The 15851-nt window shown below is 39.5% G+C and overlaps 1 protein-coding gene across 3 annotated transcripts in view; it reads right to left on the reverse strand.

The window, feature by feature from the left end:
• Positions 1 to 15851, reverse strand: part of LOC118406352 (tubby-related protein 3-like) — a 59582-nt gene that overhangs the window by 4489 nt on the left and 39242 nt on the right. For all 3 annotated transcript variants that reach the window (XM_035806316.1, XM_035806315.1, XM_035806314.1), the window contains 2 exons: positions 1179 to 1354; positions 498 to 719 (listed from right to left, as the gene is read on the reverse strand). In XM_035806316.1, the coding sequence (XP_035662209.1) occupies positions 498 to 719; positions 1179 to 1354 (398 nt within the window). The remainder of the gene's footprint in view (positions 1 to 497; positions 720 to 1178; positions 1355 to 15851) is intronic.

Consider the following 15851-nt stretch of genomic DNA (forward strand, 5'->3'; position numbering starts at 1 on the left):
AAAAAAAAAATCTGTAAAATTAAAACATAAGAGTATCAAAATAAGTTACTGTATAGTAGACTTAAATAACAATTTGTATCCTGTACCAGTCAATATTGTATAGCTTAAGAATCTATGTGTATATTGTACTAGATTTATGTAAACTGGTAGCTTTTTTACATTGCTTTGCATTGCAAATAAGCAACTTGACTTTATCTTAATATGTCAAGATCTCAAAGGAAATAACTTGCTTTCCCTTGAAAGTGCTGAAACTGAAGTGATTTTTAAACACACTTTCAAAAACATTGCTTTTGTGACACATTGAGACAATTTGGCATCAACTCCATTCAGTATTTCCAATCATGCCTCAAGATATCAAATGGAATGACTTGCTTTCCCCAAAAGGTGTTGAAACTTAGATTTAAGTGGTTTTAAAACAAACTTTCAAAAACATCTCTATTGTGCCACATTTGTAAAACTTGGCACAAACTCCATCAGTATTTCCCATGATGCCTCACCTTTTTCCCATCATCCCTCTCCATGTGTAGGTAGTACGTGGGGAAGACCCCGCGGTCCATGCCCTTCTTGTCGCGGGTGATGCGGCACTTGACGGTGTGGCCCTGCGGAGCGGGCTTCAGGACAAACTCCTCCAGGTTGTCAATGTCCACCTGTGGCGGCCCGGCGGCGTTGGCGTTAGCGTTGGCGTTGGGCTTACTGGCGCCGTTGCTGGTTTCTTGCGGCTAAAAATAGGGAAAACAGATTGTTATTGTTATTGGTTGGGCCGACCACTCTTTCTTCGCAGCCAGGGGCTGAATTGCTAGGAACTACAATTGGTGGGGCTAAATTGCAATAGTCTGAAGTGGCAGTCTGTATACAGCACCTAGGCTATAGTGACCTCAATACCACAGTAATTGCCCCAGCTGTGGCCAAAGGACTGTATGTTTTGAACCACTCACACCAGGTAGTACAGTGGGTTCTTTTACGTGCTTGAGGTATGGCTCGCCTCAAATACAGGATGTCCATTTAACGTCCTATCCACAGGACGGCCCTAACCGAAGGGGGAAGGACCCCTACTCTTTTTGATAAATCTAGTGGGATCTTTAACGTGCTCAAGGTGGAGCTCTCCTCAAACACAGGACCTCCATTTAACGTCCTGTTGAAACAATGATAGGCATCAAAAGGAAATGTATTCCACTGACCGTCCCTGGCTTCTTGGAGCCTGAGCTTGAGCTTGAAGGGCGGGAGGAACTGGTCGCGGCCACGGGGACGGTGGTGGTCGGTGTGGCAACCGGCTGGCTCTCCGACTCTTGCTCCTCGTCACTAAAGTCATCGTAACTGACACTTGATGAAATTCCCATGGCTGCCAGTTTACGCTCTGGAACAACATTATATGTAGGGATAAGACATTAGAGCTGAATACAAAATATCAAAGTCGAATACAGAGTAGACATGGAAATAACAAAAGTATTAAAAAATAAGGTTATATTTTAGGCAGTGCTTCTGCATGTGTGTGCACACGTGCGTGTGTATGTGTGTGCACACGTGCGTGTGTATGCGTGTGCGTGTGTGCATGTGTGTGTGCATGTGTGTGTGGGTGTGTGCATGTGCATGCGTGTGTGCATGTGCATGTGTGTGTATGTATGTATACATGCATGTGTGTGCATGTCTGTTTGTTACCAAGTCAAGAATGGCTGAATATATTAATTTGGTGTTATATTCGGTATGCTGGTAGTAATGACAAAAAATGAAAATGATTAGATGTTGGGTCCCCTGGGGGTATTCCACGTACAGCAGTTTGAACTGCTAGTTTGACATCTCTTGTTCAGTAAAAGCTATGGACTTACAATGTATGGGTGGTAGATAGCTGTGGTGTTTTGGAAAGATGTGTTCATAATAAATACTGTAAGGAAATCATAACGACATAAGAGAGCAATCGTGAAAACTATGACTCGCTTCCACTTTGTGCTATATTTTCAGCCTACCAGGTGACACCAAAGTAGGCAACTGTTAAGGTGGACATTCACTGCAGTTGGGGCACTGGTGCGGCACTGCGGGGTTCGTTCACTGCGGCACTGTTTTGTTATGTTTGCGATTTTTAACATAATATGCACAAGTATGACTTAGAGGACAACAAAATACACAAAACGGAAGAAAATTTGTTCTTTTATCTTTGAAATTTGTTGAGTCATCTACGAACCCCGCAGTGCCGCACCGGTGCCACAAGTGCAGTTAGAGTCCATGCCTTTATGGGTTCTTCAACATTTAACAGCTGATGTTCTACCATATAGAGAGCCATAAGATCTGGAGCAGCCATCTGACATTTATACTGACAAGGCATATAATACACAAAATACCCTGCAGACCACAGTCTACAGATAACTCAGGCATGCTATCAAGAAATGGAGTCGGAGAGTGAAAGATAAATTCCAGACAAATTATTGTCTGTTCAACCCAAAGACATTACCCAAAAGCAAAGACAATTAATGAAGAAAGGACTTGAAAAGAAGACAGGTTCCATCAAAGTATGACATCAAACCTTTTGAAATCATTTCAAAATGGGGTCTTAATTGCACAAAGAAATGGAACAGAGGCCTGATTTCAAAGCACAACAGGACATGTCCTCTTATTTGATGCAATCATGTATCTACTTTAGAACCTATTCATGCATCTAATTTCAAAGTAATGAGTCCCTACACATAGGCTTTTATCAATCAAAAGAGGAACTCTAGCAAGAAGAGTTGAGAAACAGCACACTCCAGAGGAGTTTCATAATGTGCCTTAGCCCTAGGAATAGGAAAAAAACGTTGTTTCCTGTTTACAAATGTAGTCCTTAAAAAAAAGGTCAATAGGTAGGGATTATCTTTTTTATTATTTCTGCTTTGGTTAAAACTCTATTCAATACAGTTTACCAATTTGAAAGTAAAGCTGAAATACATGGGGATGTTTTCGATTTCAAACTTGTGCATAATGGTTACAAATATATGTGGATACATTTATCCTTCATTTAGATACATGTAGGACAAGCAGCTTTTTTGTTTGTATAGGAAGCACACTGAATAAAAGTTCTAACTGGAAACTCCACTGCCTATCCCCCCAAAAAGGCTAGGGTCGGCAGATTTTCTAGGGTAGGTCGGGAAACAGGAAACACAACATTTTTTTTTTCTTATGCCTTACCAATATGTGGCCAGAAACCAGGCAATTAGCTGGACATTGGAAATACCTTATTACAGAAATAAAAGGCCACACAATTGCCCTCGGTAGTCAGGGGCAGCAGATTGAGCTCATGATGTCAGCAATAACTTAAGGGGCAAAACGTGGCAGCAACATGGTCCCTCAAGGACCAATTACAAACCACTGTAAATTCATTTACTTTCACATGGCTTTTAGCCAGGCATGCGTCAAGGCATCATTTGGACGCACTTTTCTCCAAATAACAAGAAATTGGACACACCAGGCACCCTTACACTGGGGAGCAGATCCTCTGAAACGCATGGAATTCTGATTGGCCAGGAATGCCACTAGATTATTTGTGGTCACAGTCTACTACTGTGACCTCTCTGACAGTAATTTTGCCCTTCAGGCTACCTTAGAATGCATGATTTTAACATCAAATTCTTGAAAACTATGCAACATGGAAGGTGGATGCCCCCGGACCCCCCTACAATAGTTGCGCCTATATCACTTACCGTGACTCACCAAGAAATCTGGACTGCCTATAATAAAATCCTGGCTAAAGCCTGATCTAAGAGGGCGTCCTAAACCAAAGAAAGCTACATTGAATTCAGTACATACTGATTTAGTAGACATTGAGTCGAGTGAAGAAATAGGTACATGTAACTTTCCAAATGACACAACACTGGAAGCCGCCAGGCCTAGGGGATTTGAACCGTGGAATGGTAGATTCAAACTTAACAGCCCTAACTACCAAAGCGTCTATCTAAAATTCTAATAGAATCTGATGAAAATACAAAATTTATGTACCAGTCAAGAGAGGACTGAGGTTAACTAATATGACATTTGTGCCAGCAAATAACAGCTTTATATGTAGTAATGTTTGAATAATGGATGAGAAAACGCAACTAGTTTGACACTTGTGACATTGAGACCTTTTCAGCCTTGTGATGAATTCAAGTTCAGTTGGGGGAAAACCTGTAATGACAGTGGGGATGCCGTATGGAAAATGCAACAAGAAAGAAAGAAACAAAATATCAAAACAGGAAATTCTTCTCCAGGACCAAAGAAAGCCACTAGGAGGCTAAGTCTATTGTCACACATGACCTTAATTTCCCCGACATCTACCCACCTAATGTTAAATATTATTATTATGTTTTCCCGAAGGAAAATATATTGATTTTGATGGTGCAAATTCTTTAAAATTCTTTCTTCCTCCGAGCAGAAAAGGTCTACCCAACCTATGTAATTAGGCCATAAAGTTGGCTTTATAATTACAGTAACAAAGGGAAGAAAACATTTTGCAGTTGTCCAACCAAAATAAGGGACACATCATGTCAAATGGTCAAAGATGTTTTGTGGTCAGTCTCTTATTAGACAGAATCATAACTAGATTTGCTAATCAATAAGCAATCAGAAATGACATGTTTGAACAAATTGCATTGCCATACACTTACACAAACATACATGTTATTATTGGACATATGCACTCAACCGTGGTCAGAAGCAGACTTATTACCCCAATAGGTAGCATACATGTACATGTATGCCCTCAATGTGCATATGCCAGTATGAGCACACTCAACAATGCATTAGGAGGTTTGAAAGGTCTACTTCTGAATAACCTGATAGCTTTCCTTCTAGATATGTACTCGTAACAAATTCTATTTTTGTACATAAGTGTCCTCAATGTCCATATGTCACATCATGAGGTTTGAAAGGTCTACTTTTGAATAATCTGATAGCTTTCCTTCTGGATCTGTGCTCCTAACATCTAGATGTATTAATTTGTACATGTGTGCCCTCAATGTGCATATGTCAGTATGAGCACACTCAACAACGCATCATGAGGTTTGAAAGGTCTACTTGAATAATCTGATAGCTTTCCTTCTGGATATGTACTTGTAACAAATTCTATTTTTGTACATAAGTGTCCTCAATGTCCATATATGTCACATCATAAGGTTTGAAAGGTCTACTTCTGAATAATCTGATAGCTTTACTTCTGGATATGTGCTCCTAACATCTACATTGTATATTTGTACATGTGTGCCCTCAATGTGCATATGTCAGTATGAGCACACTCAACAACGCATTAGGAGGTTTGAAAGGTCTACTTCTGAATAACCTGATAGCTTTTCTTCTGGATATGTGCTCATAACAAGTTCTATTTTAGTACGTGTGTCCTCAATGTCCATTTGTCACATCATAAGGTTTGAAAGGTCTACTTCTGAATAATCTGATAGCTTTCCTTCTGTATATGTGCTCAAAACATCTACATTTTGTACATGTGTGCCCTCAATGTCCATATGTCAGTACAAGTACACTCAACAATGCATCATAAGGTTTGATAGGTCTACTTCTGAATAATTTGATAGCTTTCCTTCCAGTGCTCATAACATCTTTATGCATTGACGTAAAATGTCAAAGGGTTCCCACATTGGGATCTTGTTACTAAGCAAGATTTTCTAGTGGCAAAATTAGAGAGGCACATGCCGTGCTGAATACGTATTTGGGTTGAATGTCGGCAAGCTAAAGAACATTTGAGAAATAACACTTTTAAAGACATTTCTTCATTTCTAGTTCAATACATAAAGTGAAATAAACAGAGAGAATCCCTACCAACCGACCATAATTTTCTCAGGCACAAAATCGCTAACACAGAATTAATTTGCCTAGGCCTCATCATTTTTTGCGATAGTGCTTTGGTACGATGCTAATAAAGGGTACATAAGTCCTGGGCTATTACGGTATGCCTCGCAGCGTAAATTTCCTTCCACGTTCTTATGATCGTAAATTTCCGCGTCTCTCTAATCTTTCCCTGTCTCGGCTTCCCCCTCAGCCCTTTTCATCGCTTTTCTGTCTATCTATCTTCTGCTTGGATGAAGGCGTCTGATTGAAAAACATGGATTTTCTCGATCTGACGCCGACAAGGAAAGTCTGAATAGATTGAAGCGAGACATAAATACCGGAGATAAATTCACCGAGAGATTCAGAGGCAAGATGGAACAAAGATTCACAAGCTGACTACTTTAGTCTTGACACCTTAAAAGAAAATCCTTTTATCTATTATACTCAATGGTAATTTACAGGTTTGGTTGAAAAGGTTGCTTATAACTAGCCACAGGATTCATTCTAAAAGATGTTGAAACATCGCTGTAAATTCATTTATTTTCACTGGGACTTCATTTTGTGGTAGTTTGGGAAAGGTTGTTTTTGCCGTCTTTGAAGTTTGCGGTTTAAACAATTCTGTAGCACTGTGGTTAAACAACACAGATGCATATTTTGTGTGGTATTGAATTTACAGGGGAGAGGTCTTCTCAAAAACAACAACAATGCAATTTGTTTAAGATTCATGGTAGCTAAGGACTGTGCTACCTGGCAAAAATATACGAGGAGCAAGGGGCCAGCACCTATTGGGTACATTTGTATGTGTACATGATGGTAGGTATGCTGATAAAAAGGAAACTGAGACCACCTAGATTTCCGTCATGCACCAGCACAATAGCAAATAATTCAGTACCAAGGACAGGTATAGCCTAATGGTTGCAGATAATGGACATAATCTGTATGTTTACATTTTGATCAAAGGTTAGGTATGAATCAGTCAGAAAACACTCACTAGGACCTGTTGACACAAATATTCATGGCTTGCTAAAAATTGAAGATTATAAACAATGCTTACACCAATTTTCAACAGACACTCTGAGCAACCAAAAATGACATACATAACAGAATTTCATGCATTCTATTGTCTTTTACTTTACACTGTGTGAACTACATGTATTCCAGCCAAAATATGAGCCACAAAAATCTAATTTTGGATGCTGGTGATCGCCGTCTGGTAGAAAGGGATCTTGACACTGGGAAGTAATTACATGCAGGCGACCAGTACCTTTATACTCTCTAACCCAACTGTCTATCCCTCTAACACTCTTGTAATAAAGGCCTTCTCTAATGTGATGTATAATGTGAGGCTTTACGATCAAGTCCGGGCCGCTGGAATTCAATATCCATTACCACTAGCGTTTTCTCCCACACTGCGAAAGCGGAGCGTGATTTCGGTAAGCCCTTCATTCCCGCGGGACGCTCCCAGCAGGTCGATGTTCTAGTTGTGTGCGTTGAATGCAAACTGTGACCTACATTTAGAATCCAGATTCTTTTCTATATTCACAATTTCCTAACATTCCTAACTGACCCCCGTGTCGAACCTTGGGAAAGGCACCTTATATCTATTTCCTTACTTCACTCAGGAGAAAATTACTTACCTATCTTTGATTAAGAAGGTGCAAGAAGAATAGGGGAACATCCCAGTGTAAGATTCTTTACTATAATCACAACTTTCTAACATTCCTAGCAGGCCCCATTCTGTGTCTTGGGAAAAGTACTGAACATCTATTTCCTCACTTCACTCAGGAGAAAATTAGTTAGTACCTATCTTTGATTAAGAAGGTACAAGAAGAAAAGGGGTACATCCCAGTGTGAGATTCTTTTCTGTATTCACAACTTTCTAACATTCCTAGCAGGCCCCATGCTGTGCCTTGGGAAAGGCACATCTATTTCCTTGCTGTACTCGGGAGAAAATGAGTACTGTAAGTGTATTTAAGTTCACAGGGATTTAATTTCACAGTAGTGGGAAAAAGAAGTTTTCGCGGTGGTTTTAAGTTCACAGTAGCACCATGTACTGTAGTCTCTTACTGCCGTGGAAAATGTTCGCGGTGGTTTTAAGTTCGCGGGGAAGTGGCCACCGCAAAAACCGTGAACATTAAACCACCACGAAAGTTTCTGCATTTACAGTACCTACATGTATATTTGATTAAGAAGGTACAAAAAGAATAGGAGTCCATCCTAGTGTGCGTGGATCAAACCTTAAGGTCCAGAATTTATGTGGTTTGTACAATCTACTTATTTATGATTAAAAGGCAGTTTACCGATTATGAAAAAACATACACAAGAATAGAAACTTGCCAATGAAATACTGTCAATTTCGAAGATCAGTCAGTAGCTTTGAAATGAAACTTTTCAATTCCAATGAACAAAATAAGGTCCTTTTATCAGACACAATACCATTACTTTTAACATGAAATCCTAAATGATACACAATACAAATTGATACAAGAGGAAGAATAATTAGATACATACTGTGTGCGTACATGAAATGCCACTTTATAAGCACCTCATAAAGAGATAGACATCATTTATTAGATATGCCGTATTAATATCCATATAAATTGATGTCTGGATTGATAAGCCCTTGGTTCTCATTAAATGCTGCTTTATCATATTGAGTTAATCTATTATTTATTTATTCGCTTTGTCTAAGGTATGCATGTTGGCTACAAAATGCTTTAGAGAAAAGCAATAGTAAAGCGACATAGTAAATGATATCTAACTGTGCTAGGAAAATGGATTCTGAGGGGGAAGTCTGTATTTTGAATCATGTGATAGGTGGGCCGTATTTACTTCTGATGTATGTGTTCCGACCGGTCCGTATTTTACAGTACGGCACGGGGCTCCATATTTCAAAGGATTGGAACTCGTACGGGATTTCGTACCACCCTCGGTCCTGGCCCTCTCGCAGGTGGGATTGCTTGAAGACCAACGTTCGGGCCATACCTCGGGCAATGCAAAATGCCTGTTGTATTCTATATTCACATAGTATCAGGGGAGGATTCCAAGTCAAAGTTCCAAGCTTCTACTTTTATTCCGTTCAACATTTTCTCTTTAGAGTACATCCGAACCAAGAAGATAAATTTGCATGACCTAGACAATATAGTAATGGAAAGGCTTAGAAATGCAAACGAATATTAGATAAGTTTAGGCAATTTCACATTCACATGCTTTCTGCATTTATATGATTATGATCCACGGAAAAAGCCAATCTTATAATTGTATCGCAGCACTGGTGAGCCATTTCAAATGCTAAAAATGGAGTGCCATTTATTTGTTTTTAACCAAATGTGTCACGGTTTTTGGCTACATCAAATAATTTCTGTATATTTCCGAAGTCTACTTTCCTTGTTTTCTAATATTTCAAAGCGAAAAGAGCCTTTGAGAAAAAATGTGGGCTGTGAGGAAAATTTGACCTACTTCATCTGTATTCAAGTCGTTCAAACTTTATAAATTAAAGAATTCGCATCATGCCCTGTTCTCATATATAGATCTTCTCTTTCATTTTCGGAATCCAATAGATCAAATCTCAGTGGCTCCATCCTCTAGTTCTCCAATCAAACTCCTTCAGGAATGAATGAAGACGTCAATGGTGCCACAAGATCACCGAAGACAGATATTTATGTGCGTGCAGCACAAATAGAAGATGCATGCAGGCAGCCATCCATTTAGAAATGACAAGATACATGTGTATTTCTGGACCCAGCTGCATTTCTATGAGGTCTGGCAGCCAAACTATATGCATCACTAGATGTAAAAGTATCCTGTATACACACTCTGGAAAGAGGCTTTTAGCCAGGCATGCGTCCAGGCATCAATTGGACACACTGTTCCAAAAATAATACAAAATTGGACGCACTAGATGCCCTGATGGTGCCCTTACACTGGGGAGCAGATCCGCAGAAAAGCATGAAAATTCTAATTGACCAGGGATGCCACTAGGTCACTTGGGTTACACTCTTCAACTGTGACCTCTCTGATGGTAATTTTGCCCCTAAGGATACCTTAGAATGCACCAATTTTAACATAAAATTCTCTAAAACTAAGCACCATGGAAGGTGGATGACCCCGGACCCCCCTACAATAGTCGCAAATACATTACTTATCGTAACTCACCAAGAAATTTGGACCCCCTATAATAAAATCCAAGCTAAAAGCCTGGTCATGACCCGTTGATGATTTGTCACTCCAGACATCGCAAAGTACACCAAAGATACAAAAATGTTTTCAGAAGAAGACCAATTTTTGAGGAATGACTAGCGTATTATTTTTTTGTCATTTCAGACTTTCCCTAGGCAAAGGAACACTGGCTGTACTTTATCGTGATCTCAACATTAGCTTGTTAATTTCCATGTCTGAGTCATTTGGTTTGTTTTGGGCTAAATTACAGATACAGCACACGACCTTGTTCCAAATCTCTGGGGACAGCTTTGTTTATGACCTAGCAACAAAACAGCTCTGTTTATAATCTAGCAACAAGATAGCTCTGTTTATGATCTAGCAACAAGAGAGTACTCTAATATTTAAAGGAAAATAAGATCATCTAGTTTTCTTCATACACCAGAACAATAGCAAATTATTCAGCACCAAGGACAGCCTAATACATGCAAATATCAAAAACAATCTTTCTGCTTTACATTTTGATGCAAGCTAAGTTATAGTGCACTCATTGTGGTAAGTTTAAGATTCAGTCTCTGGAGAATAGGATTTGGTGTCGTTTTCCTCGCGTTTAGTATCCATGTTTAAGGATGGCTCCATTTATCCCTGGGGCTTGTATACACATGTATGATGTACAGTAAAAAGGTATTACTAAGTGCCTCCACAGGAGGCTATGAATATTGCAAAACGAAGCCACCATTCTGCACTTTGGGAATGCAATATTCATTTTCACTTGTTGCCTCAGAACCCTGTATATAATGCAGAATAATCTTTAAAACCTCTGTCGAAAGACCAAGAGGTTAGGCTAGCGGCAGGCTTTTCGCGGTAAGTGACTGTTGTAGCGGGGTCCGGGGGCATCCACCTTCCATGGTGCAGAGTTTTTGATGATTTTAAGTTTTAATAGTGCATTCTAAGGTATCCTAAGAGGTAAAAATACTGTTACAGAGGTCACAAAAGAAGACTGTGACCAAAGATGACCTGGTAGCATCCCTGGTCAATCAGAATTTCATGCCTGTCAGAGGATTTTTTCCCCAGTGTAAGGGTGCCCAAATTTCTTGTTATTCTAATAAGAAAAGTGCATCCAGATGAAGCGTTGATGCATGCCTGGCTAAAAGCCTGGCTAGCGGACAAGGGATCGAGAGGTCGGGGGTTCGATTCCTGGCGTTGCCAGATAGACATTGTGCCTTTGGGAAAAGCACCCAGGTGTACAAATGGGTACCTGACATTAGTTGGGGAGATAAAAGGCAGTGCATGGAAGGAGATGGGCTGTGTCTTCTCATACCATTGCCTTAGACACAGTGGATATCAACCCACTATCCCTTTGGCCTCAAAAAGCTATGCGACGTTCACTTATGCCAACTTTACAGCCTGTTCTCTTCTGTTATGGTAATGCGAAGTCATTTGAGTCAATATACAGCATAGTATCTACTTCTAGGAGCTTTTCCTGGTTCCATGGCTCTGTGGATTTGTTTGTCTTGTATATATGTACATGTCACAAGTCAGAAAGGGTCATCAAATTTCTTCAGCTATGTTGCCGCAATGATTTGGATAGTTGCTCATCTACATGTGTGTGAAACTGTATGCTAATTAAAGGTTAATGACCCATCCCAAGGTGTATACGGTGTCATAACACCTGGTCCTTTGCTGTAATCACCGAATAAAACCACTGAGTGAGCGAAGTAGTTAAGGTTTAGCTGGTGGAAAATCACTGTGTTGAAATTTTCAACACCAGGCTGGCCGGAATTCTATGTGTTACAGCGTCATAACCAACATGAAATGGGGTATTCCGATTGGTCCATGTCGCCTGGCTATATGATAATGTAATTTACTGTAGTGAATGTAAGTTTTAGATTTAGATCCTTTTATCTTCATCTTATGTCATTTTCTTTAAAATTGTATTCCAGGACCTACAGTTTGTCTAAAATATGATTACTCTATGTCAGTTTCTTATCTTTGTCTACAACCTCAAAATTACCAATCAAGAGGCAACTTGAAAAATTACGAGAATGAAAAAACGTCCTTATCTTGAATGACTAATGATGGAGATAGTCTAAAAAGCAGTTGAACCATCAACGATGTCGCGTCAAGCGCTCATAATTGAAGTAAGGCTTCGGACCAACATGCATTTCCAATAATAATCCTTTCCTTTCAACAGCGCAATCAACTGATACTTATCCAAATCTTGCCACTTTCCTGACTCCAATATCTTTTAATTCAAGACTTGTATCTCTAAGAAAAACCAACCAGCTGCAATGCCAAATGAAAAACAAGACTTTGAACATGAAAAGAGTTTCATCCACGCAATTTAAAGAGGCTGCGTACATGAAAGGGCTCGTCATGCAAATGGTGAAGGGTCATGAAACATGGTCGTGACTGCTTGCAGAAACAAATTAGCCCTAACGAATTCACTCTAGTTGGTAAACATGTTGGGAACAGCTGGTTCTATAGAAATATCAGTTAATAAAAAATAAACTAAATATAACTAACTGAAAACAATTGCCATAATCAATCATCAATGAGGAAAATCTAAAATAAGTTTCGAGAGTAAAAATTACAAGTTTTTGAGTATATATTTGTTTTAGTCATTAGCTGTTCATTCAAGTACATGTGAATTTCAAATGGAATATACATTTTGTAAATGCAATACGTACATTCAAGCTAGCAATCTCCAAATTGCATGACATTGACACCTTTTGGGGCGTGCACCTTTCACACTGCAGAAAAGCTTGCCTATAAACGCGAGGAAAATCCGTCTGATGATTTGAAAATTCATGTAGCAGGGTCTAGAGAACCATTCATATTCCTCACACACTGTACATTGGTAGACTTATGGCAGAAGCCACTCCAGAAAAGGAAATCGCATTCCCAAACCTCTTCAGTTTCTGAGAAACGGCAAGTGGAGTGGAATCAAGAGTGGCATGCATATATGCATGGTTGGTGCAGGTGCAAGATTTACACAATAATCCTTCTTTTCCTCCCTTGCAAAGAAATAGATGTCGCCGTATTAAGCTTTCTATCACATACAAAATGTACCGGGGTCCCAATACTCGAGTCATATAATAGGCTATATTCCACCTAAGGAAGCAAATACTGAAACCCTTTCTTGGGATATTTGCCCACCTAATCCTCAAGGATTGCTCTTCCAGCATCCAAACCATCTATTCCTCCTTGTGAAATCTAAGGTTGAAGAAGAGCTGATGGCTTACCGTATATATACGACCTCCTCAAGCATTCCATTTCAGGACGGGCATTTTCCCGGCGCCAAATATTCCGCGTGCACCTGTTATCGTCGGTGTATATAATAATGTGGAAAAGAGGGAGCAATCACGACCCCAACTCGTCTACACCAACGTCAGCCATGTTGCCTAGGTGCTCAGTGGGGGACCGCACACTAACGCTAGGGTGTGGGAGGAGTACTCCATTTCCTGTGCATCACCGCCTTTGTTCTCCGCCCCGCACAGCGGCACAAATGAAAGGGATCACGTCTTCAATGGTAATTGAAGGAAATCTGCCCATATGAGCAGACATCATCGGAGAAGGGATGCAAGCATGGAATAGCAATTAGGTACCTGAATACACACGTAATGGCAGTACAGTGCCGTTAACTGCTGTCGGCAAAGGATAAAATTGGAGAGAAATTAAATCTTAACCAAGGCTGGTGATAAACGGTGAGCCTAATGCAATTCTGACGTAATTAGATCCAATCTTAATCTGTCTAATCTTAGTCGTTTCAGACAGGACAATTTAGATTGCCGGTAGATCTCCATACTTATCTATTTTGAATAATAATTTTGCTGTTTTTGAAAAGCTTTTCTACTTTTTAGGTATGAAAAAAGAAATGTTCATGAACATGATTAATAATAAAAAAATTAAAACATCCCCATTACATTTTGGTCTGGTCCTTATTAGAGTGTTGCAGGTGCTACAATAGGGTTGTACCACTTATCTCAGTAGGGAGTAAAATGCGAACACAAACAACCTGCAAACAACAGACCACAGCTGGTCATTAGCGACATCAAACCTAACAACCCTTTGTGCAATCGTTAACCCACTCTTCAAACGAGACCTGGTACGATGAGGTTTTCAAAGACGACATTTCAAGGAGCAATAAAATTGACAAAACATTGGCTTAAAGAAAACTTGTACAGTTTGCAGCAATGTCTCTAAAACCACACAAATACAACTTCCCACCTGTCATTTTGATGCCAGAAGATGCCTCGGTACTGTTGAGTTTTTCCCAGGAAAAAATATCTGACAGGAGAATTAAACCACAAAACCTTCAACAGCAAGATGCCTCTGTGTAATACTTGCCCACAAAATTCTCCACTTTTTCATGTAGGTTGTTGTAAGATTGACCATCTGGGCCATTTCCTTTTTAAAAGATAAAAGCGAGGGCATCAAAGACACACGAGATGAGAGAGAGGAGACGGCCTTTGCACAACTTCAAAGAAACTTCCGGAAATTTGTAAACCCAATCTGTTTGGCGTCAAATTTCAATGTATTTTCTATATTCACATGCTGTACAATGTAGATTGGGAAACCTTCAGCCACAAAGATATAGGACTACAAACTTAAGGCTACTAAGCTCTGATAGTAGAACCAATGTCAGCGTCCTAAGATTGTTGCTCAGATTCCAGCAAGAATGAACTGCGTACAGAAACATTTGTCGTAAGCCGTTTTGACGCCCTTAACATTTCAAGCAGGCCGCGACAGAACCAACCACTGACAAGGATCTAACAAAGATTAATAACCAAGGATTTCATTGGTGTTCATCCACAAAATCTTCCACTGTGTGACACCCGACTATGTGACGTTTACCAACGAATCTATCTAGTTCGCTTTATCCAATCGCCTGAACATCCGGACCGTTTCCCTTTCATGAGTTGAGAGCGTGGGCTTCAAAGTAAGAAGGAGCAAAACTAATATGCTTGACTCCCATATTTTGTCTTTGTTGTGACCTGTACTTAGCTCGGTTAAAGGAAAAATGTACAATCATTATAAAGGTCTTCATTCCTTCATAAAAGCTGAAGTTTTCAATACATAGTTATCGCAAGATATGCCTTCAGTTTGCTTGTACGGTGACCATATAACGGACATTACCAAGCCATCAATATGATATCTCGTTATCTCTACCTTTTAATCACTTCCGTCATTAGCGCAATGAAGAACAGTTTCTTTCGCGACGTTTCTGTGTAATTATCTGCAACATATGGCTGGATATGCGATACAAGGTACACCCCCTGGGGCAAAATGAAACCAATGCACATACAGGAAATGTAATAAAATACATCACGCATCGCCACTGGCAAATCCGTAATACAATAACTCCAGGAGGTAACAAGCGAAGCGGCCGTTTTCCTTTAAGAAATATTACCTCGGTAAGAAGACGCGAGTCTGCTCCTTGAAGGCATATTGCTTCTTATTTCAATATCATTACTTTGAAGGTTACATAAAGGTCACATGTATATTTTTGAAAGTATTCTTCGACTCGCAGAAAGAGATTTAGGAATTGGAATAAGCTTAGAAAATCTAGGAGAAACTATACAAAATGAGGCATAGAATTGAACAGAAATTACAGGTAGTATTACTGTTACTGTAACAGTAACAGTTGTTTTACCCTTCTTCATGCTAAGGTAGCCGTTCAGTACCAAATCTTACTATTACCAGTAGGTTAGGTGGCAGGGGTAAGGTTAAAAGAAAATTAGGCAAATCAAAATTTACTGTTTATTTTTAGCCAATGAATCAATTATCATTAATTTACCACCCTTAATTGCTTGACTGATTATTAAATGACATGCATTTCTTTTTTTTTATAAATCGAGAAGCCAGGCTTGGATTATTTAAAGATAAGACAAACTTAAGCATGAACATTT

The sequence above is a fragment of the Branchiostoma floridae genome, chromosome 19 (genome assembly GCF_000003815.2).
Source record: "Branchiostoma floridae strain S238N-H82 chromosome 19, Bfl_VNyyK, whole genome shotgun sequence".
In the NCBI taxonomy this organism is placed as follows: Eukaryota; Metazoa; Chordata; class Leptocardii; order Amphioxiformes; family Branchiostomatidae; genus Branchiostoma; species Branchiostoma floridae.